The sequence below is a fragment of the Pogoniulus pusillus genome, chromosome 26, assembly GCF_015220805.1.
Source record: "Pogoniulus pusillus isolate bPogPus1 chromosome 26, bPogPus1.pri, whole genome shotgun sequence".
In the NCBI taxonomy this organism is placed as follows: Eukaryota; Metazoa; Chordata; class Aves; order Piciformes; family Lybiidae; genus Pogoniulus; species Pogoniulus pusillus.
In genome coordinates, this window is record NC_087289.1 from 19,386,136 (window position 1) to 19,408,837 (window position 22,702).

The following is a 22,702-nucleotide window of genomic DNA, read 5'->3' on the forward strand; positions in this document are numbered from 1 at the left end:
AAACGTCGTCAGAAAGGCAGTGGAAGGAGAGGGGAATAGGTTTAAACCATTGCTCTCCTCTCTCAAGGGAGGTTATTCTTCCCCTGTACTCAGCACTGGTCAGACCACACCTTGAGTACTGTGTCCAGTTCTGGGCCCCTCAATTCAAGAAGGATGTTGAGGTGCTGGAACATGTCCAGAGAAGGGCAACAAAGCTGGTGAGGGGCCTGGAGCACAAATCCTATGAGGAGAGGTTGAGGGATCTGGGCCTGTTTAGCCTGGAGAAGAGGAGGCTCAGGGGTGATCTTATTACTGTCTACAACTACCTGAAGGGGCATTGTAGCCAGGTGGGGGGTGGCCTCTTCTCCCAGGTAACCAGCAATAGAACAAGGGGACACAGTCTCAAGCTGTGCCAGGGTAGGTCTAGGCTGGATGTTAGGAAGAAGTTCTTCACAGAGAGAGTGATTGGCATTGGAATGGGCTGCCCAGGGAGGTGTTGGAGGCACCGTCCCTGGGGGTGTTCAAGAAAAGACTGGCTGAGGCACTTAGTGCCATGGTCTGGTTGATTGGATAGGGCAGGGTGATAGGTTGGACTGGATGATCTTGGAGGTCTCTTCCAACCTGGTTGATTCTATGATTCTATGCTGTACACACATATACACACGAGCCCAGGTGTGTCTGGTGCTATGCAGCCTAAGTACTGATTTTTCAGGAAGGCATTAGCTGTGTAAACAGCACCTAAAAAATGTAAGCACTCTTTTGGCACATCTATTCCTCTAAGTCACTCCACAGAGGGAACTGGCTATGCCAAATGTCTGGCAGTTAGCAGGGAAAAGTTATGGCAGATAGAAGGAGTGCTAAGTCACAAGGCAAGGGATCATCTGACTAAAGGTATTTGGGTTTCATCCTCCTCACATTAGCCTGTTTTGGAAAATGCCTATTGTGACACACGTGCACTTGATCTGCTCTTGTCACTTATAGCTGCCAGTTGTTCCCGTTCTGAGATTGTATTCCTAACTGAGGCCTTCAAGACAACACTTAGTTTGTTCTCTACACTTTCAAACACTCATCATCCAAATATCCAGAAGACCTCCTTGGGCCACCATTATTCCAACCAGCAGGTGAGTGTATCAAGAACAACAATGTGAGCTGAAAACATTTCTAATGCAACACGTGAAGAAGATCCCTGCCTGCATGATACCACAAAAAACCAAAACCAAACAACAAGTCAAGGGAAGCAAGCAATGGACAAAGCACATCATCACTGTGCTGATGTGCCAAGAAAAGCACCTACTTCTAATGCCCTTATTTCAACGCTCTTACTTAGAGCTGTGAGCCTCAGAAGCAGCAAACGAAGGTCAGAACAGAAGCCTACTGAAAATGCTGTCCTTTCCCCTTCTCAGCACCCACTGCTCATGCACATAGCCTTGTTTGCTCCACTGAGTACAGCCTGGTTAATTTCACTACAAGCTCCACTACATCCTTTGAATAAGAATCCACTCCCACATAGCTATGCTTGTCTGACCCAACATTAAAGGTCCCTCTGGATGACTACAGAGGGTGAAATAAATTCAGAAAATGTCAAAACTGAATCTAGCTTCTCTGGGTCTGAGGCATCTGGCTACCAGACGTAAAACCCTGGAAAACTTCAGCGGTCTCAGATCTTCCTGCCACTGTGGGTTTCCAGAGCTCTTGTGGAATGTACTTGTAAGGGAGATAACACTGACCAGCACGGAACAGCTGCGCCATGTACAAAATGTACCCCTCCAATCCACGCTGGTCCTGGTTCCCTAAGACTGGCTGTAGGCACTTTTGTAAGCCAAAAGCCAAGTGTCCCAAAGCAGTGGGTCAGCACTGCGTAAAGAACAGTACTCAATCTCTTTATCTCTGCTAAGCAGCACAGCAGAAGGGCAGAGTAGAGAGATTTTGCCGAGTTTCATGAAATTGCCCCCACAAAAGGAGGACTAACAGCAGGAGACCACAGCCACGCCACTCTTTTCAGAGAAACTGAATAGAGAGACAACAGAACAGACTCGTGACAACTGGTGGAACCATGCAAATCCCATCCATCCCCACCAGCATGTACTCCTTGTTGCTCTGAAACAGGCAGGATTTTTTTTGTTTTAAAGAAAGCTTTAACTGCTACCCCAGGAATGAGCTAGTGAGGCAATTCCACCCCAGGGAGAGACAAGTGCTCTGCTTGTCTCACTAAAGTTGTACCCTGCAATAGAGCACATTTGTGTTGGGTTAATGTAATCAAAGGCACCCTGCTGTCTGGTCACTGACCTAGCTGTAAACAACAGATGCCATGAGCTGCCTTGTAGCTGATGAGGGGCCCGGAACACAAACCCTGTGAGGAGAGGCTCAGAGAGCTGGGGTTGTATAGCCTGGAGAAGAGGAGGCTCAGGACTGACCTCATTGCTGTCTACAACTACCTGAAGGGACATTGTAGCCAGGTGGGGGTTGGGCTCTTCTGCCAGGCAAGCAGCAACAGAACAAGGGGACACAGTCTCCAGTTGTGCCGGGGAAAGTATAGGCTGGATGATAGGAGGAAGTTGTTGGCAGAGAGAGTGATTGGCATTGGAATGGGCTGCCCAGGGAGGTGGTGGAGGCACCGTCCCTGGAGGTGTTCAAGCACTTAGTGCCATGGTCTGGTTGACTGGCTAGGGCTAGGGGATAGGTTGGACTGGCTGAGCTTGGAGGTCTCTTCCAACCTGGGTGATTCTATGATTCTATTATATATACTCTTGTTTGCTACTCCTAAAGCTCTGATATGTAGACCTACTGAGATGTGACCATTGTAAGAGGAACAAACCCATACATTTAGTCTGTTTTGCAGAGAGGAACAAAGCCTATAAGCACCACAGCCTTTGCGTGAAATTTTCTTATCGACATCTCCCTTCACTGTTTCTCCTAAGTTCAGTACATTTTTATGCTCTTCCTTACACCTGTAAATCTTCCCAGCTACATTGGCATGGTTCAAGCCTTCCCTTTTCTTGTGTTAGATCCTTCTTATATTCTTCTCCTTTCATTCAACCTCATGCCACGGCTTCCTCTCCTCTGCCTACGCCAAGGTGAAAGATGTTTGTTACCTGAAGGTATCTTATCTGGATTGTACTCACTGCCATAGAGACCACTGGGACTGATTCCCACCTGATGTAAATCAGGGCAGGCCTGCTGAGGTGATACACAATGGTGAATCACAGAGAAGATGGTGAATAAGGAACACTCTTCTCTGATTTCCAACACAGGAGTATGATTTGACAGACTCTGCTGCTAGATGAAAACCAAGAGGAAGCATCATTCGCACTCTGCTCGGTCTAGCTGTGGAGCTCCTTGCCACAAGAGCAGCTGAACACCTTCCTGAAGGAACAACAAAGCCCATTGGGAGTCATGAAATGCAAAGACGCTCCTCAGGTTCAGACACACCCTGAGCCTTAAATTATTGGAAACCAGGAAAGTGTTCTGGGAATACCACTGCATGTCAAGTGTTTCCGCACCACCTTCCCCAAGCATTCCCTGCAAGCTGCTTTGGGGGCAGCACACCAGGCTAGATGGAGCTGCCATCTGACCTAGAGAAGGAGCTCTTTACTGGCTCTCGTTCACAGCAGCTGAAGACACATGTCTGTATGCACACAGAAGAGTCTGTCTGCAACACTCCACAGGTGTAAGTGCAGAAGCATCAGTGAATACGGTGCTTGCCAGGAATCAGCTCTTATTGTCCAGTGAACTACAGCCATAGCTGCTGCTACGAGTCAGCAGCTAATAGACATTTGTCTCTGCTGTTCCTCAGTAGCTCGGAGGCCACTGGGACATGGGATTCACACAGATGTTCAGGAAAAAAAGTTTTCATTGCAATATCTGGCAAGGAACCAGGAGCCAGCTTGCACTGCCAGTGACAAGCTGCTTATTTGCCTTGGCTCTCTTTTGGTTATCAAACTGAAAGTCTATATTGCCAAAACAGACAGATATTGCTTTCCCTTTTCCTTCTAATCATTGTCAGAAGTCTGCTGCAAGTCCTCTACAGAAGAAGTATGACCGAGCTATAGCAGCATCACCTATGCTGCTTCTTTTACAAATCCTCTCATGGACACCTACATATAGGTTAAGTCAAACATCATGCAAGTTATTGCTTTGTGTGCAAGGAGCTTAGATTGTATAATGCTGCAGCAGCAAGCTCTTGTATCTATCACTGAAGAACAGCTCACACACAGAGAACTGTTTGATGTCATCAGCTGGCTCCTGACATAAACACAGCTAGGCATACAGACACAACAAACTGGCTTTTGCTAGATGGACTTCAGTGTTTACACCAGGAGTCCTCTTTTAGATAGTTTTTGGTGGCAAGGTTTGGGGGTTGTAATTTTATGTTTTATTTCAAAGAGTTCCTTGCCTTGGAAGCATTTTAGACAACGTGGACAAGAGCTTGTTGCCTGAGATACTATACAGGAAATAGCAGTGCAGGAGAGAGGCAGCATTTCAGAATATGTGCTTATAAACTCTTGTTTGAAAACCTCTCATGAAGAACAGTTGGTTATTGGAAAAAAATTTAGAAGTCGTTTGATCACAGATTGCCAGGGCTCCCCACGCCTCATCTCCTCTGAATCAGCCAAGCTCCAGCTCGCCCAAGATCACCCAATGTCAGCAGATATTTTCTCCCAAACAGTCACTCACACGTGGTGTGTAAGACATCTTCTCTGGCTGTCCCCTAGGAGTCTCTGGGAATGAGCAATGAATTCAGATGACAGGAAATTAGGCACTTAGCTGCCTGGGTTCTTTTGTGAATGAACAGGGGTATGAACAATTCCTACTTACCTCAGCACACTTCTGGTGTCAGAACTGACTCTAGGGGTTTCATGGCTGCCTAGCAGAGAATGTTAATGCTTTCGTTAATTCTGAATGCAAAGAGTTGTTAGAGACATTCGAAGAAACGCAAAGAAAAAGGAATAGATTATTATCAAGCACTGCTGATAGGAAGCCATTGGTGCTGGAGATGGTGAGGCTGAGCTGATCAGGCAGCTAGTGCTTGAGAGAGAGCGTTTCATTAAGCACTGAAAATAAACAGGACCCATCAGCTGTGGATCGGCAGCACCGAGTGACTCAGGCTACCAAACCATCCTGACTTGAACCTGTTGAGGATCTTGGCTCGGCGTTTCCTATTGAGTATTAAGCCGAGTGAGAAACGTGCCAGCAGCGCTCTCCGCTGCTGCCTGGCAGCTGGATAATCAGCAGGGAGGGCCCCACCGAAGTGCTCGCATGTTCATCGCAGCAGCAGAGGGCTCAGACTTTGATGCCGCTTGCTACAGGCTCGGGCTGGTTGCACTACACGCGTCAAGCCCCACGCCCTTGCTCAGAGCCTGCAGCCGCTCAGGTGCCATCCGCAAGAGCCACAGCACCTTCGGACATCTTATTCCCATGTCCATCCCTCCACCCCACCTGCTCATCCCGCTGCCCATCCCGCAGGCACCGCGCCGGCATCGGACCGCGACAGCGAATCCTCTTCGGCTGCCGAAGCAACAGGGTACCGGCAGGGCTCCTCCCAACTCCGCAGAGCAACTCTCCCCTCCCCACGGTGACCGCCAGCGTCCCGCAGGAGTGCCTGTGCGGGGCCGGGTGGGAGCGGGGGCTGCGGGGCCGGGCCGCCCCGGTACTCACATGGTGCGGGGCGAGCGGGTGCCGAGCGGCTCAGGGGCGGCTGCCGGGCGGCTCAGGGGCGGCTGCCTTCCCTCCTTCTCCAGCAAAGATGGCTTTCCGCTCGGCTCTGCTGCAAGCAGTCTCCTAGTGCTGTAGGCACTGTTGCTGAGATAGGAGGGGTAGGCACCGGCTACTGAGCATGCCTGTGCCGCACATCACAGCCTAGCAAGCAGCGGAAGGCACAGAGGTGCCCCCTCCCCACCCGCACGCCAGGCAGGAGAAAGTCCTAGAGCGACTCTCGGCAAGGGAGCCTCTGGCTCCTGCCCTCATCTCGGCTCCTCCTGTGCAGCAGCGTCTGCCCGGGGTGTGGTCACCAGAGCTGAGCTCCTTCCAGCCCGGCTTGGGGTGGTTACCTAGATGAAAACCTTTGTGTGCTTCTGTAACCGCCTTCTTTCTGCCTCTCCTCTCTAGCAAGGAGGGGGGAAATGAGTAAAAAAAGGAAAAGAAAGCAGAAAATAAAAAATAGGAAAATCAGGAGACATACTGCAGTCCAGGCCGTGCCCCCGGGCTGAGCACTCATGAATGAAAGCAAGCAAGTTGCCAGGGATGCAACTCCTGCCCGTAGCAGAGCAAGTCAAAGCCAGAGAAGCTACTAGAGCTACTAGGCCATCTATGGCTTCTTACACGCTTGTGCCGTGGACCAAATATAGCCACTGCCAGGTCTTGGTGCTTCTGGGTTTGACCACTTGCAGTCTTCTCCTCACACTCAGCCTACATCCAGGCACTCAATCTCCCCCTTGAAAGCCCCTCCTTAGTATTAGCACTTCTGTGGTTCATTTCCTCCCCTATACAGAACAGAATTTCTTCTGCAGCAGAACGCGCTCCTTGGCACTTAAACCAAGGCCATGACATACTCCAAACAGAGGCCAAGAAAGCAGAAGGGCTGCACAGAGCTTGTCAAGAAATGGCAGCTTAGCATTGCTGATGTTCCATTTTACTTACAAACAGGTGCTCCACTGCCTTTGCTAACTGTCGTGGAGGGGATTCTGCCACTACGCTGGATTTGGTGGAGGAGAGAAATTAATGGGGGTGAGATGATGCTATATAAAAATATATATTTATTTAACTCAATATTCTGGACTCTGCCACCCCCAACCACTGTATATTAATATTAATATTTGTTACACGGATATGAAAACATTCTAGGATAAAATATATACAGGGACTTATTCATAACCAGCAAACATTCAAACTAGAAACAGAGAGAGGAGTTTTCCCTGCAGCAAATACCGTTTGGGGTCTCTATGCTATTTGCCCAGCAGGACGGGCTGAAACTGATTCTGCTCTATGGCAGAGGCAACAGATATTTACAGAGGGATTAAAGCTTTTACTCACAACTCTTATTAATCAATAATCACCCTCTGGGGCTATGTCACAGCCTATGCCTAATGTCCAGACTTCAGGGCATCTCTGCCTGTGGACGTTGAGGCTGGAATCCTTCCGGCTTGAGGGGAAAGGATGAATCTTCCTAGTTTGTGGGGAAATGGTGGTCTCTGACCTTGTTCTCCTGGCGAGGGACGCGATCTCTGCCTTTGGTGCTGCTGGCTTCTCCTGGATGCTTCTGTCCAGGAATTCTCAGCTGGCAGGACCTCAGGTACAGGAGGAGAGTATTGTGCTGTCTCTGGCATGGTTTAAAGCTGGCCAGACAGGCTGTGTGTGCAGACAATCCAGAGTCTGTTTCCTGGTTATCTCAGTGGCAGCGGTGCTTACCAGGCAATGATAGGCAGCAGGCATGCAGGGTGTGCGCAGCTGCTGGGAGTCTGTGCTCCATAGGTAAAGGCATACAGGATCTAGTCCTGATAACACAGTGGCGTGCAGATGTGCACAGCTGGCTGGAGACTATGCCCCTTATATATACAGACAAGCTTAAGTAAGCTCTGCAAGAAAGGTACGCAGGCAGGTGAGCTGCGAGTGAGGCTCCGAGTGTGAGCAATGGCATCCGAGCCGGGGTCTGAGCGGCTGAGCTAGCAAGGTAGTGGCTGAGCGGCTGAGCACCTGAGCTGCAAGTGAGGGTCAGAGCACGTTGTTTACCTGTGCACCCTATTTATTGACTGTGGGCTGAGATTAATGGCCCCTTTGGCCACTAGAATGACCAATCAGGTTGGCAGTCAGACAAACCTTACCATAATAGGCACTTGCCTGGATCACATGGGCTTACCCCAGGGAGACACCAGCTGGGTGTGGGGGGGCTTGCACAACCTGTTTACAACCAGGGGTCCTGGCAGAAAAACATCACCAGGCAGGCATAGGCATAAATAAGCCTCTTTTGAGGCCTACAGGCCCTCCATGACACTAACTCTCCACCAATTTTAGTGTCAGCCAGCACAATCCTCTGCCAGGTCCCTCTGCCCAAGTAAGGCAAAGGCTTACCCAGAAAACAGAGGAGCTTTTATAAGAATCTAGACTTCAGATCTTGGGGTGCTTGTTGGGGATAAATTGCATTGGTGCCATCAGATCAGATCTGTGTTTTCTGCATGTGGAAGGCATGTGCCTGAGAGCTTGCTCACTGTGTTAGGGGCTCAGCATACGTTCTGCCACTGTAGGGTGAATCTGTCTCCTCTACTGAAGCTAGTTTTTTTGCATGAGTAAATCAATATCAGTTAGAGCAGCACTTTGAACCTTAGTTTCCTACATCTGACCACATATTGCACTTGTAACAGCCTCACCTTGGGAAACTTTTCCTGACGGGAGCAAAAGCCACTTCAAACTTCCTTTTCTCTGTGAAAAGCTAGAGTTTCAACCAGCTTGGCATGCTCTGATGACAAGCAGGATGTTCCTGCTCACTTTTACCCATCCACAGGCCATGTAGCTAAGAACTTTTCATCTGGAATTCTACAATAGCTCTTTCCTTCTGAGGGCAGTTTACCTTTCAGACATCCTAAACAAAGATGTTTGTACAACAACCCTGCAGCACACAGCCACACCAATACCCACATGTAGACTTAAGCAAAATATTGTGACCACCTGCTACCTTGCTGAGCCACTTGGATCACCACAAGTCCATGGGACCGGATGGGATCCACCCTAGGGTGCTGAGAGAGCTGGCAGCTGAGCTGGCCAAGCCACTCTCCATCATTTATCAGCAGCCCTGGCTCACTGGAGAGGTCCCTGAAGACTGGAAGCTGCCAATGTGATTCCCATTCACAAGAAGGGTTGAAAGGAGGAGCCAGGAAATGACAGACCTCTCAGTGTGACCTCAGTGCCAGGCAAGGGCATGGAACAGGTCATCTTGGGTGCCATCACAAAGCACCCACAGGATGGCCAAGGGATCAGGCCCAGCCAGCATGGGTTTAGGAAGGGCAGGTCCTGCCTCACCAACCTGATCTCCTGTTATGATCAGGTTCCCTGCCTGGTGAATGAGGGGCAGGCTGTGGATGGAGTCTACCTGGACTGCAGCAAAGCCTTTGACACTGTCTGCCACACCAAGCTCCTGGCACAGCTGGCAGCTCATGGCTTGGACAGATTCACTCTGTGCTGGGTTAAGAACAGAGTGAATCTGTCCAAGCCCAGCATCGTGGTGAGTGGTGCCACATCCAGTTGGCAGCTGTCACTGGTGGTGTTCCCCAGGTATCAGTGCTGGGGCCAGTCCTGTTCAACATCTTTACTGATGATCTGAATGAGGGCATTGAGTCCAGCATCAGTAAGTTTGCAGATGACACCAAGCTAGGAGCAGGTGTGGATCTGTTGGAGGGTAGGGGAGCCCTGCAGAGGGACCTGGACAGGCTGGATGGGTGGGCAGAGGCCAATGGGATGAGATTTAACAAGGCCAAGTGCAGGGTTCTGCACTTTGGCCACAACAACCCCAAGCAGCACTACAGGCTGGGGACAGAGTGGCTGAGAGCAGCCAGGCAGAGAGGGCCCTGGAGGTGCTGGCAGAGAGGAGATGCAGAGGAGGCAGCAGTGTGCCCAGGTGGGCAGCAGAGCCACTGGCATCCTGGGCTGGCTCAGGAGCAGTGTGGGCAGCAGGACAAGGGAGGTTCTTGTGCCCCTGTGCTCAGCACTGCTCAGGCCACCCCTGGAGTGCTGTGTCCAGTTCTGGGCTCCTCAATTCAAGAGAGATGTTGAGGTGCTGGAAGGTGTCCAGAGAAGGGCAACAAAGCTGGGGAGAGGCCTGGAACACAAACCCTGTGAGGAGAGGCTGAGGGAGCTGGGGGTGTGCAGCCTGCAGAAGAGGAGGCTCAGGGCAGAGCTCATTGCTGTCTGCAACTACCTGCAGGGAGGCTGTAGCCAGGTGGGGTTGGGCTCTTCTGCCAGGCAAGCAGCAACAGAACAAGGGGACACAGCCTCAAGTTGTGCCAGGGTAGGTCTAGGCTGGATGTTAGGAGGAAGTTGTTGTCAGAGAGCGTGATTGGCATTGGAATGGGCTGCCCAGGGAAGTGGTGGAGTTGCTGTGGCTGGAGGTGTTGAAGCCAAGCCTGGCTGAAGCACTTAGTGCCATGGTCTGGTTGATTGGCCAGGGCTGGGTGCTAGGTTGGGCTGGTTGAGCTTGGAGGTCTCTTCCAACCTGGTTGACTCTATGACTCACTATCTTGGCCATCTTACCTTTCTGTGGTATCACTTCATGACTCTTCCATATGGAGGATGAAAGAAGTAACTTGATGATAGATCAAAACTCAAAAAACCCTGCGACCAAAATACAAACAATCAAACAGAACCCAAGAAACCCCAAGCAAACAACCAAACAAAAATACCAAACAAACAGAAAACTTATAAACCAAGCCCCAAACATTCTGGAACCCCACTTTCAGTATACAAACTACCCAGCCTACAAACACCTGATGCCGTGTGGATGCTGACCTCATGACAGCTTTATCCTGACTGAAGAAGAACTGAAAGGCTCACACAAGCACCGAGGTAAGATGCAGACAGGCATCGTGTACTGCAGCAGAGGCGTGTCAGTGTAAGGGACAATGCTTCCAGCACCATGAACACCCTGCACAGCGAGGGCACATGGCCATAGCTTTTTCTGAGCTGACAGGACACTCCTCAAAAATTAAATGACATCATTAGATTATGGCTTTGCTTGCTAAAGAATTTTCTACCAGCTAATGAAGGCATCAGCTTTCCAACTCAAGGAGAAAATCCACAGCTAAGCAAGGAGATGTTTTCCTTTGGCCCTACATTCCCTTGGCGTCAGCTTGCCATGAAAGTGCCAAAGCCTTTGGTGTAAGAAGAAGTGCAGAGACACCCTGTGGTGGCAGAAATTATAATAAGAATTAGTTCAAACAGCTTCTGTGGTATTTAAGAGACAAAACTGGATCAGAAAGGCTGCATCCTAAGGACACAGAACTCTTTCCCAGGTTGCTAGTCATGTCATTTCCTCTCCTCAGGTCTCTTTTCCTGCCTGGCATCTTTTGCTCCATGTGTTTGCGTGACAGTTCCCACCACAGCATTTCTACCTCTGTTCTGTTTGGTTCTTTTACCTCAGGGGATATTTGCTGGGTCAGGGATGCTCTGTGCTGCTGCAATTGCAGAGCTGGCTGTGGGCACGCTCCATATCTGGCAAAGAGTTCCCTGCATCCTGCCAGACCAGGGCAGGGAAAACAATCAGTCTCATTTGTAAAGCATCGTTTGGTTTCTGTTGTGGGTTTTGATTTGGGGTTTTTGTTTGCCTCTTTAATTGTTTGTTGGTTTGGGCGTTTGGGGCTTGAGGGTTTTTGGTGTTGTTTGGTGGAGATTTGCTCTGGAATTTTTTATGTGTGCCTTCACAAACCCAGACTTGTCAGGGTTGGAAGGGATCTCAAAGATCATTTGACTCCCCTACCATGGGCAGGGACACCTCACACTAGAACAGGTTGCTCAGAGCCACATCCAGCCTGGCCTTGAAAAACTTCCAGGGATGAGGCTTCCGCCGTCTCCCTGGGCAACCTGTTCCAAGGTCTCATCACCCTCACGGTGAAGAGCTTCTTCCTAACCTCCAATCTGAATCTACCCATTTCCAGTTTTTGCTCCATTCTCCCTTGTCCTATCACCACCTGACATCCTAAAAGGTCCCTGACCAGCTTTCCTGTGCCCCCTTCAGATAGTGGAAGGCCACAATAAGGTCCCCTCAGAACCTTCTCTTTTCCAGACTGAATAACCTCAACTCTCTCCATCTGTCTGTTGTTTTGTTGGGTTTTGGTTTTTTTTTACCTGATCTGGCAACGCATCTGAACACACAGTTAAAGCATAGGAGGAATTCTTTCTACATCGTTAGAACTAATTATGGTGGAAACTCAACAGCCAGACAGCTTCAGCCTTAAAAGAAGGTAAATTAAATACCATGCAGTATGTCAGGGGGGGTTGTTTGCTTTGCTGCCGGTTTAAGTTACTAGAAGGTTTTAGAAAAGGCCTCTTCACTGCATCTTCAGTTCTGTGTCACCGATTTTCACACACTTAGATCTCTGCTTTCAATGTTACATTTCCCTCTCTTGATCGTTTAGACAAGTGGAATTAGTAGTGAAAGGTCCTGCTGTGAGGAGCATTTGAAGCTCACTTCTGAGAGGTGAGGTAGGTTCCTCCTTCCCAGTTGCTGATTTTATTAGCCATGGATTGTCCTGTTCTGTAAAGCTTCACCTCAGCACCACTGTGTGCCCAAAATGGGTCTTGAACTGGCAGATTGTTTTGTAACAAATTAAAGGGAAGTTGGTAATTTTGAGATTACTTTCCCTCATTCCCAGTTCTTACCCATTCCTTAATAGCACAGTAACTCGTTACTGACAGGTCCACAAAATGTTTGCATTTCTTTCAGAGCCTTTCCTGCCGTTCCTGTGGGAGGAAGCCATGCAGCTTACCTTCGGAACGCTAGGAGTGTGTCACTCCTCCTTCCTCCCTGTTTATACTTTCCTCTTAGTGTGTGACAATGTATAATTTGGGTTAATAATTACAGCACCACGAAAAAATGTTCCAGAGGGTGATCCTGCAAAGAATTTGCACGGTGAATCCCTACTGCCTGTGCCTATCCTACTCAAAGAACCAGCTAAGGAGAACCGTCTGTACCGGGCTGGGCTAGTGGAGGAGGAGATGAGCGGTGAAATCAGTTGTCAGTTCTGCTTTTAAGCCTACAAACTTTGTGTGACTTCTTCTAGATGAGTTGTGTAAAATAGTTTGAAGAAGTAGGAAAAGACAAGTGCTTCCCATCATAAGGAATGCTGAACGTGACCCTCCAAGCCAAGCAACCAAAAGCTAATGCAATTATCAAGTATCAAATGTAGAGCAGAGAGACTAATTCAATCAGAGAGGCCAAAGGGATAATTCCTGGAGACAAAGCAAGGCAACACGGAAATGCAGACTGATCAACTGCTTTGCCGGAAAGAAAAGAACAACAGGGAACAATTTCCAATCCTTAACTAAAATTCCCAGCTGGATCTTCATCTTTGCAGGGCTCTGGTTTTCCATTTGCACTGTTTATTCCATCTCGCATTCGTTTCACTGCTTCTGCTCTCTGCGCGAAACTGTTTCATTGGCTGCTGGTTCTTCGCTTCAGCAGCGGCGCCGCCTCCTCTCCTGGTTTCCAGCAACTGGTCAGGAAAGAGAGCACACAGGGGGAAATGTTTGTTCCATTTCATGCCCGAGTCTACTCTCTACCATTTTGTGGGATGGTGGTTGAGTAAGCGTATCCAGTCACCTCCTACCTGCAGGGTTTTCCAAAGCAGGTATCTGCTGCATCTGATGCAAAAGCAGCTGCTCGCTGATCTGCGCTGAACCTTCCACACAACCAGGTTTGTAGAGTAACCAGCCCAGGCTTTGCCAGTTGCAATGCAACAAGGGAGAGAGCTTTCAAAAAGCTTCTCAGACCTCTGCTCTCGTCTAAGCAGGTGCTGCTGTTATGGCAGACAAAATGAGCCGGCACAAAGGAAAGAAGGAACTTGCAGAAGAGAGTGCTGGCGATGGGAAGCACGGCCGAAAGAAGCGAGAGCGGCTATTTAGGAGGAGACTTTCTGGACTGAGCCTCTTCTCCGGGCCTCCTAAGAATAAAATGTAAGTACAGCCCAGACTATGTTTTGTATGCGTTTGCGAGCGTTGCCAGAGCACCTTTTGCAGAGCCACAGCCAACTCCTTTGTCCCCCCTGCTGTGCTGATTGACAAACAAGAGAACAGTTACAGTCGAATTAAACAACTTGACCTAAAACGAGCAAGTCACTGACAGAAGTAGGTACGAAATGAAGATCTCCAAGTCCCGTGTGTCTGTGTGCTTCTCTTACAACTACACCTCTATGCTCCCTCCCATCCAGCAAGAGAGCTGTGGAGCAGCAGCCCTGCTCCTCCACATGTGCACAAATCCTGCTGGTTGTGACAACCTAGGACACTGCTTCCAGGAGTAAGGCTGCCGAAGGTTCTGTTGCACCAGTGCTCCTGCTCCAGGGCACATAGGACAGCGGACACCGATAAGCAGCAGCCAAAACCACCATTAGCAAAGTCAGTGCTGCTCAGTTCCCTGCATCAGAGCGTAAATGTCGCTTATGTTCCTACAACAATGCCTATATACTTAGTACTTCTCAGATAGAAGTGGGGGGGAAAGACCAAGGAAAAGAGGATCAGTGTAAAACTATCCTTTGTTTTTTTCAACCAAAGTAAGCAAAGAGGCAAAAAAGGAGTTTGAGCTTCCTGCTTTGTGCATTGACTGGCTTTGAGCTGTTGTCATTGCTCTCACAGGATTTGAAGTTCTCTCTTGGGTCTTTGTAGTTGATCTTACTCTTCTTTGGCGTGGGGTAAAGCTAGCCTCTGCATCATGCAGAGATCAGGAGCAGTTTCCAAAAGGTGCCTTTCCTCGTCCGTTACAGGAGCTGTTTTCTACACAGATCTCCTAAAAGAGTCTGTCTTTGATAATTACCACAAAATTACTGTCTTAGCAGGAAGTGCATGCAAGTCTCAGCAATTACTCAGCTAACTACATTAAGCTTGATAGCCACAGCAGCTGGTTGCAAGCTCAACATAAAATACACTAGCCAGAAATGATCCCGGGAGCCAGATTCTTCCCTCAGACTGACCCAACTGCAGAACTAAGCCCTTTGGGCTTTACCTTGCTGCAGTGCTGAGGAACTAGATTCAAGTCCATGGAACCCGATGGGATACACCCATGGGTGCTGAAGGAACTGGCAGATGAGGTTGCTAAACTCCTCTCTATTCTATTCCCAAAGTCATGGCACTCTGGGGCAGTCCTCACTGACTGCAAAAGGGGAAACAGAACTCCCATTTTCAAAAAGGGTAGGAAGGAGGAGCCAGGGAAGCCCAGGCCAGTCAGTCTCACCTCTGTGCCCAGTAAGATCATGGAGCAGATCCTCCTGGAGGCACTACTTAGGCAGGAGAATAGTGAAGAGATGATTGGGTACAATCAGCATAGCTTCACCAGGGGCAAATCCTGCCTGACTAACCTGGTGGCCTTCTATGAACAGGTCACAACATTAATAGATGAGGGGTGAGCAACTGATGGGATTGACGTGGACCTGAGCAAGGTCTTTGACACTGTCCTGCACCACATCCTGGTCTCCAAGCTGGTGCCACAAGGGTTTGATGGGTGGACCACTGGATGGATACAGAACTGGCTTAATGGTTGCACCCAAAGAGTGGTTGTCAATGGCTCCATGGCCATGTGCAAGCAGTGACAAGTGGAGTCCCTCAGGGATCAGTCCTGGGACCAGGCTTGTTCAACATCTTTGTGGATGCCATGGACAGAGGCACTGAGTGCAGCCTCAGCAAGTTTGTTAATGACACCAAGCTGTGTGCAGCAGACAGGCTGGAGGGAAGGGATCCATCCAGAGGGACCTGGGCAGGCTGCAGAGGTGGGCACAAACCAACCTCATGAAGTTCAAGACCAAGTGCAAGGTCCTGCAGCTGGATCAAGGCAATCCCAAGCACAAATATAGGCTGGACAGTGACTGGCTGGAAAGCAGCCCTGAGGAGGGACTTGGGGGTGCTGCTGGAGGAGAATCTCAACAGGAGCCAGCAGTGTGCACCTGCAGCCCAGAAAGCCAAGCAGAGCCTGGGCTGCAGCAGCAGCAGCAGAAGTGTGGCCAGCAGGGCCAGGGAGGTGATTCTCCCCCTCTACTCTGCTCTGAGACCCCACCTGGAGTACTGCATCCAGTTCTGGAGCCCCTGGGACAAGAGGGCTGTGGAGATGCTGGAGCATGTCCAGAGCAGGGCCAGGAGTATGCTCAGAGACTGCAGCAGCTCTGCTGTGAGCACAGACTGAAAGAGTTGGGGCTGTGCAGGCTGGAGAAGAGGAGCCTCCCAGGTGACCTTATTGTGGCCTTCCAGGGTCTGAAGGGGGCTCCAAAAAAGCTGGGGAAGGACTTTTTAGGCTCTGAGGGAGTGACAGGAGCGGGGGGAATGGAGCAAAGCTGGAGGTGGGTGTTGAGGTATGGAGGCTGGAGAGAGGCGAGATCGGGGTACTGAGGAGTCCACTCTATGGCTGCTATGCAACAGTGCATCAGTGCAATTTATTAAGGCAATACAATGGCTTATATAGTGCCTCAGAGGGGGTGTGCACAACCAGCCTGGGGCTGGCAGAAGTGGACAGTACAGATTGGCCCCAAGCCACGTGCAGGGTGCAGATAGGTCATCCTGTGGTAAACAACCTGTGGTCCCCACCCCAGGGGGCTGGCAGGGGTCAGCCCCCTGGAGCTGTGCCTGCCTCAGGGGCCGGCAGGTTCCACCCCCTAGCAGGTGTGCGTGGGTTGCTCACAGTCCACAGCCTAGCTTGCTGGGAGCCTGCAAGACTCCAAGGACATTTCCCATCACAAGGTCTTATGTGTACAATTCTATGTTCCGCTGCGGGAGAAATTCTCCCACAGGTGGCGAGAGTGAGGCTGGAGGTGAGGAGGAAGTTGTTGAGCAGGAGAGTGGTGAGAGGCTGGAATGGGTTGCCCAGGGAGGTGGTTGAGGCCCCATGGCTGGAGGTGTTTGAGGCCAGGCTGGCTGAGGCTGTGTGCAGCCTGCTCTAGGGTAGGGTGTCTCTGGGCATGGCAGGGGGGTTGGAACTGGCTGCTCCTTGTGGTCCCTTCCAGCCCTGCCTGATTCTGTGATTCTACATAAAGAAGACATTTTTCGCTTTGATGGAGACAGAGCACTGGAACAGGCTGCCCAGAGAAGCTGCAGAGTCTCCTCTAGAGACATTCAAAACCTGCCTAGATGCATTTCTGTGTGACCACCTCTAGGTGATCCTGCTCTGGCAGCGAGGTTGGACCACATGATCTTTCCAGGTCTCCTGCAACTCCTGCTGTCCTGTGATTCTGTAGGTTAGCTTTGAAGTACTATTTCATCCAAAATACAACGGTTTGTAATACAATCAGGAATGCTTTTCTTTTAGCCTTTCCATCTCTACTCAAGGACAGGGCAATATAGGCCTTATCTTATTAGTGCATACAAGTGCAAGACCCTTTATGATCAGGCCTGCTAGGTCAGGTATGTGCAATTCACATACACAGCTGTACGAAATGTGTCTCTGTGTACATGTGTGGCATCAGCCACAGAAAAGCTGAAGGTTAAGGAAGTGAGCAGAAAACTCCTCCCTAGCTGATTCATGACTTTTTCTTACCTTTTTGTTACAGCAGAGTTGCGGAGAGCAGGAATTAATTCGTGGCCGAGTCGAGAATTTATCAAAAATAGATATTTTTTATTTTCCCAAAAACCTGCCCCCACAACTATATATACACAGATTAATTTAATTTAATAAACAGGTTCAGTTACATGAGAATTAATCTACCAGGATACCATCAATAATCTGACTATATTAGAATAAAGTCAGAAGTTGGAAAAGGCCTCAGCTATTAATTAATAGCGGTTTCTTACTAAATTAAGCTAAGCCAAATAACTCACTCAGGCTGGCTCGTGCGGTCTGTCCTTCTCTTCCTCCTCCAGCGGCTGCCGGAGTCGTTAAGAGGTCGTTAAGGGTGGTTAGGCACACGAAGGTGTCAACAGGAAAGCGAATCCTTGGTCTCGCTGCACTCCAGGCACAGGGGAGTGTGTGAGCTCAGGCAGACACATACGTCCAGGCACAGGCAAACTCCAAAGCGGGAACCCCAAAGGCGGGAAGACCCCCAATAGTTATAACCTTGGCTAGACAAAGGGCAGAGTTACCACACCTTAGGCGCGAAAGCGCACGGCCAGTCCCAGCCTGGCTCCAGCGCGGGAACTCACGGGGCAGTCCCCGCCCCCTTCACGGGGCAGTCCTCCCCCCCCCCCCTTCACGGCTGCAGGGCAGGCGAGGGGGGGGGAAACCAGGCGGCTTTTCCCCTTTCCCCCCGAAGTCCGGGCAGGAGAGGCATTTAGGGGTACAGGACTCCAGGACAAGCAGTAACAATCCTTCTAATAATCTTGTGTTCTAAAATTAATGACTTGCCACTTGCATCACAGCAACAGTGCCAGACTCCCCTTTTTCTGTCTGTCTGTTTGCTGCAGGTGAGCACACAGTGCACCTGGCCCCAGGGTGTTACAGGTAAAGCCTCAGGAAGGGTTCATAAATCACACAGTAATCACTTCTGCTCATCTTATTCGCCTAAGAAGTGTATAGGCTGAACCTTTCTTTCTGGCTGTTCTAGCCCACAGGGGAGAAGTCAGCTTTCTGAAGACAAGAGAAGATGTCTGCACAGGAAGGGTTCCAGAAAGCTGAAGCCAGTGAGGGAGGAAATATGCTCTCTAAGGCAGCCACACTCCGGGACAATGTGTCCAAAATGTGAGATCCTCGTCTGCCGCAAGTGCGAGACGCTGCACTCGGAAAGCAGCTTCATTGCCCACAGCCTGCTCGATCACTATGACAGAGGAGGAGACGGCGGCTCCAGGAGGTTGACTGCAGGAAGCCAAATATGTAGAGATGATTAAAGATCTGGTGTAGGCTCCTTCTCAGTACCCAACTACATCTGAAGTGCTAAAGCTTGGATCCATTCATGCTTGCTGGATCTTGCTCTGCCCAGTCTGTGTGCAGCGCCAGCAGTTGCAGTCCCCCCATAGTTCACATGCACTCTGTGTAGCAGATGCACATTCACTTACCCGACTTGGTATGAGAGGCTAGAAGTTTCTCAGCTACTAAGAGCAGGGAACTGTTTCAGGAACCTTATTTCAGTTTTCTTTTTCCTCTCAAGGAAGCACGGAGCTGCAAAAGGGAGCACCAAATGCAGAACCATGGGTGCACTGCCCACGTGTAACACCTGTGCCTGTTTCAGTGTTGTTTGTGGCCTCCAATATTAAACTCCTTATTTATTCTCAAACTAACTCACACAGGTGTGCAATTTGGTGGGACAGGGGCTTCAAAGGCTACCTGGGCCATCAAAACTGCAGACCACGTTCAAATTCCCTTCTAGAATTCATTACAAACATTCAGCTCCTAACTTAGAATCCAGCACTTCTCCTTAGAAGGAGCAGCACAAGTGCGACTCAAAGCACATGAGCCTCCTGTGTAGCACTGCATCAAATCAAACAAGTAGTTGAAGTTTAAGCATACAAGTGGATCCCACAGCTTGAGATGTCCCACTGAGATGTCTCCATTCTCTTTGCAGTGCAGTGACCCAGCAGGAGAGCAGCGTGGTGGTGACTACCCAAATCAACGGTGGTAGGCAGTGAGGTGGCATTAAAGTCCATGTACACACAAGACTACTTACCTGTATGGAACCCCTAAACATAGATGAAGGATGGAAATAGTCTCTGGAGCAAGGCTAGCAGCCCAAGTCTAGCAGCCTGCACCTTTTCCTTATTGACACAATTCAATATGCAGGATGAATTCCTTGCTATGTTTCGTAGGGAACAGGCTAAAGAGTCCTCATCTCAGCCATTAATGTTGAGAGTTATGTAGCCAAGCAGACAGAACATAGGCTGGGAAATTTGGCCTTGTGTTTCACCACTTCCCTCTTCCTGAGATCCCAAGCCACAAGCCTCTGTCCTTCCTGCTTCGTTTTTGGGGCTGTTTCAATTTTGTTCCAGTGTATGTATGGTAAGGGGACTAGAGTCCATTTTTTCTCTGTCCCTAGGGATTACTTGTAACTGAGCTATGTCATCCATTCCTGTGCTCATTCCCCAGCCACATTAAACAGCTCCAGCAGGAGAACTCAGAGCCATGTCTACAACATTCCCACACTCCTGGGCATTCTGAGCCATATTGCTCAGATCCATGTGTGATATATCAAGCAAACCCAATGCTCCCTATACAAAGAAGGTGAAAAGACAACTTCAGAAAGCAGACTTAGCTGCTTTGCCTGTGTGGTACAGGTGGTCAGACCACAAACACGCATCCGCGGAATGCCCACCGGGCAAAGCTCACTCGTTAAGGTATGGAGAATACCTTAGGTAGGAGTGAGCCACTATCAGGTTCCTCCCTTCTTCCCAGACTTCAGTGGTCCTGGGTACTCTCACCAAGCACCCAGAATTTCTGTCCAAAAGCAGAATTTGAAAGTCAAGAATTAGTTGCACTACAAGGCCACTGAAATCTGCTTCAGAGATCTGCTTGGTACTGCATATTCCTGAGACCATGTCTGCTCCTTCCGGGCCCTCAGGTTGGTATGAAAAGGTCCCCAGTGTCCCCCTGGAAACATCAGCAAATACAGCTCTGCTGGCTCCCCAGCCCCTGATCTAAAGGCTACTTTGCTGTGCTCCCTAAGTAGCCCATGTGGGCACCATATTATGCCCACACTGAGGACGTCAGAGGAAGCTTTTACATCCACACCAGCTAAACAAGCTTGCTAAGGAAAAATGAATCCAGTTTTATGGTTAGACCTGCCAAAACCTGAAAGATCAGCAGCTCTTATGTCCATTTGATCAGTAGAGATTTTATGATCTTACCAGGAGTGATTTGCAAAGGCATTCCAGTTACAGAAACAATTTCACTACTAACCACATGCTCGGACTATACCAACAGTGGCAGACAAACACACCTCAAACAAACCAGTTTTGCACGAGAAGCTGTATTCAGTGTGGTATAGGGAGCAGGCAATAAAACAACTACCTGGGGCTTAGTGTGATTTTTCTCTCGTGAGCCAAGCCAGAATGAGGCACATCTGTCTATAAAACCAGATGTGAGCTGTGAGGTCCAACAGCAGTGCAGCATCACCATGCCCTATGGCAGCACCTACTGACACTTGCTGTGCGCCGGCACAGCTCTGCTCCCTGCTCTCTCAGCAGCATTATGCCAGACAAATCATTCTTGAAATCATTGGTAGGAAATTTGCCCCAAACTGGAGTGCATTATCTGAGCACAGGATTTCAGCTTCACATTTTAAAGCCAGCTCAGACATAACTATCCTATTACTACTCTTTCACAATAGACTGTAGTAATAGAAATACTGATTTCACACTTTCCCCTCTCTACCACCTAATTCCTTTCCTTTTGGGAAAGAAGGGGGAAGAAGGAAGGGCATCCTGTAAATTGTTATTGTTTCTATCAACTATATTTGAGCCTCTGGGAAATTTAAATTAGCACCTAGACAAGCCTGTAATATTTAATTATCTGATGTTAATAGCTCCAGGAGAATAGAGAGGAATATTGGGCTCTATTATATCAAACATATGAATTGGCTCTGCAAAGGCAACAGCTAGGACGTGAACGACTTCACACACCACTGTCAGTAAACCCAGTACAAGCACAGAAGAGAAAGGAAGCAACTCCATGGTTGAGGGGCAAATCCATGGGAGCTCTTTCTTTGGAAATCAGACAGGACATAGCAGGAGCTGTAACAGCAGCAGTTGTCATGGTTTGCCACAAATCAAATGATACAAGGTAAAGAAAGCAAACTTGTGCATTAGTCATGCAGTTGAAAGGGAAAACAGTGAATGCAATAGACACACCACATAGACCAAATTTCAGTTGGTTTTGTGGGAATGCAATGTGAGAAGGAATAATAACAAGCAGACTGAGCATTCTGACCTTGGTTCTCACAGCTGCAGGATCTGGGGAAGGAGAGATAGTGGACATCCAGTTAATGAGAAAAACAAGGCATGATGTACATAAAAGACTGGGTTGTTCTTGCCTAGATTGTGCTAATGTGTAGCTGTGTGCTCTATGCTCAACACTATAAATGGAGTCAGAAGGAACAATAAAGGTCTCCGGTGGAATTCACATTGACTCGTGTGGAGTCTGTGTGCATCGTTCTGATCATACTGGTTTGTGTAAGCTTTGCCCACATTCTCCCCCAGCTGCTACAGTTTTTAGAGCAGTTGAGGCTTCTTTTCCCCTGAAGACCTAATGAAGGCCTTGAGAAGCACAGTTGGGTTAAGCAAAGCCATTTTTCCCTGTGGCAACATGCAGATCAAAGTAGACTTGGAGAAAAGTAATTAACATGAAACCATCTGAAGTTGCAGCTCACATTTCTCATCCACATCTGCACAAAGCTACATCCTCTCCGAAGGTGACATTGCTACTCACTGTTACCAACAAAATCTCTGAACTCCCCTTCTATAATCTGGCCATTTGATGCCTTTTGCATTCTGTGGCCTCAAACAATGGCTCAGAAGAAAGTATGAACCCACTCAGCCCAAATTAACTTATCATTTTAACACTACAGCTGGATATTGGGAAGTAAGCACAGAAATAATGACCTGATTGATGTGACCAGTATTTCAGTATTCCCCTTTCAGGTGGCAAAATGTCCTCACTCTGCACAGTGTCCTGGTGGAACGGAGGAGAGGTGTTTCTGCATCTGGAGGTCACTGACACTTCTTCCACTTTTGCCAGTGGGAACCTAGAGGACAGACTGGAGTGACTGGTTGAGCCTCACAGGAAGCCTGGATGGCACACACAAGTGACTTGCCTTCTTAGCTGTGCATACAAAGGTACCACCACACTCCCTGCTGCCACAGACTCTGCACATCAGCCCAAGCAGCCAATTCTATCTCGAGTTCTGGGAAGGGTTATGTCCTCCTCAACAGGATGGCATAGCAGAGATGGTTGAGTGCTGTGTCTCACAGCAAAACCCAGGAATGGTTACTTCTGCAAATGTATATATGCTGTGAAGTAGCAGAGGATGACGTTGCTTTCAGAGCTGTAGACTGCAAAGCAGTTTCTTTTTCCCCTTCCTCCCATCTGCTTTAAAAATAAAAGCACCACATGGTGCACTTTAAATGCTAC

General features: G+C 49.1%; 1 protein-coding gene across 3 annotated transcripts in view; it reads right to left on the minus strand.

Moving 5' to 3' along the window:
• The window catches only part of LOC135187063 (vesicle-associated membrane protein 2-like), an 83,316-nt gene extending 77,354 nt beyond the window's left edge, over nt 1-5,962 (minus strand). Inside the window, exon 1 of one of the 3 annotated variants that reach the window (XM_064165427.1) lies at nt 5,635-5,961. In XM_064165427.1, coding sequence (XP_064021497.1) covers nt 5,635-5,636 — 2 coding nt within the window. In that variant the 5' untranslated portion in view covers nt 5,637-5,961. Of the gene's footprint in view, nt 1-5,634 lie in introns of all 3 variants that reach the window. The other 2 variants (XM_064165428.1, XM_064165429.1) reach the window with 2 other exon arrangements.
• Nucleotides 5,963-22,702: the final 16,740 nt, after the last annotated feature.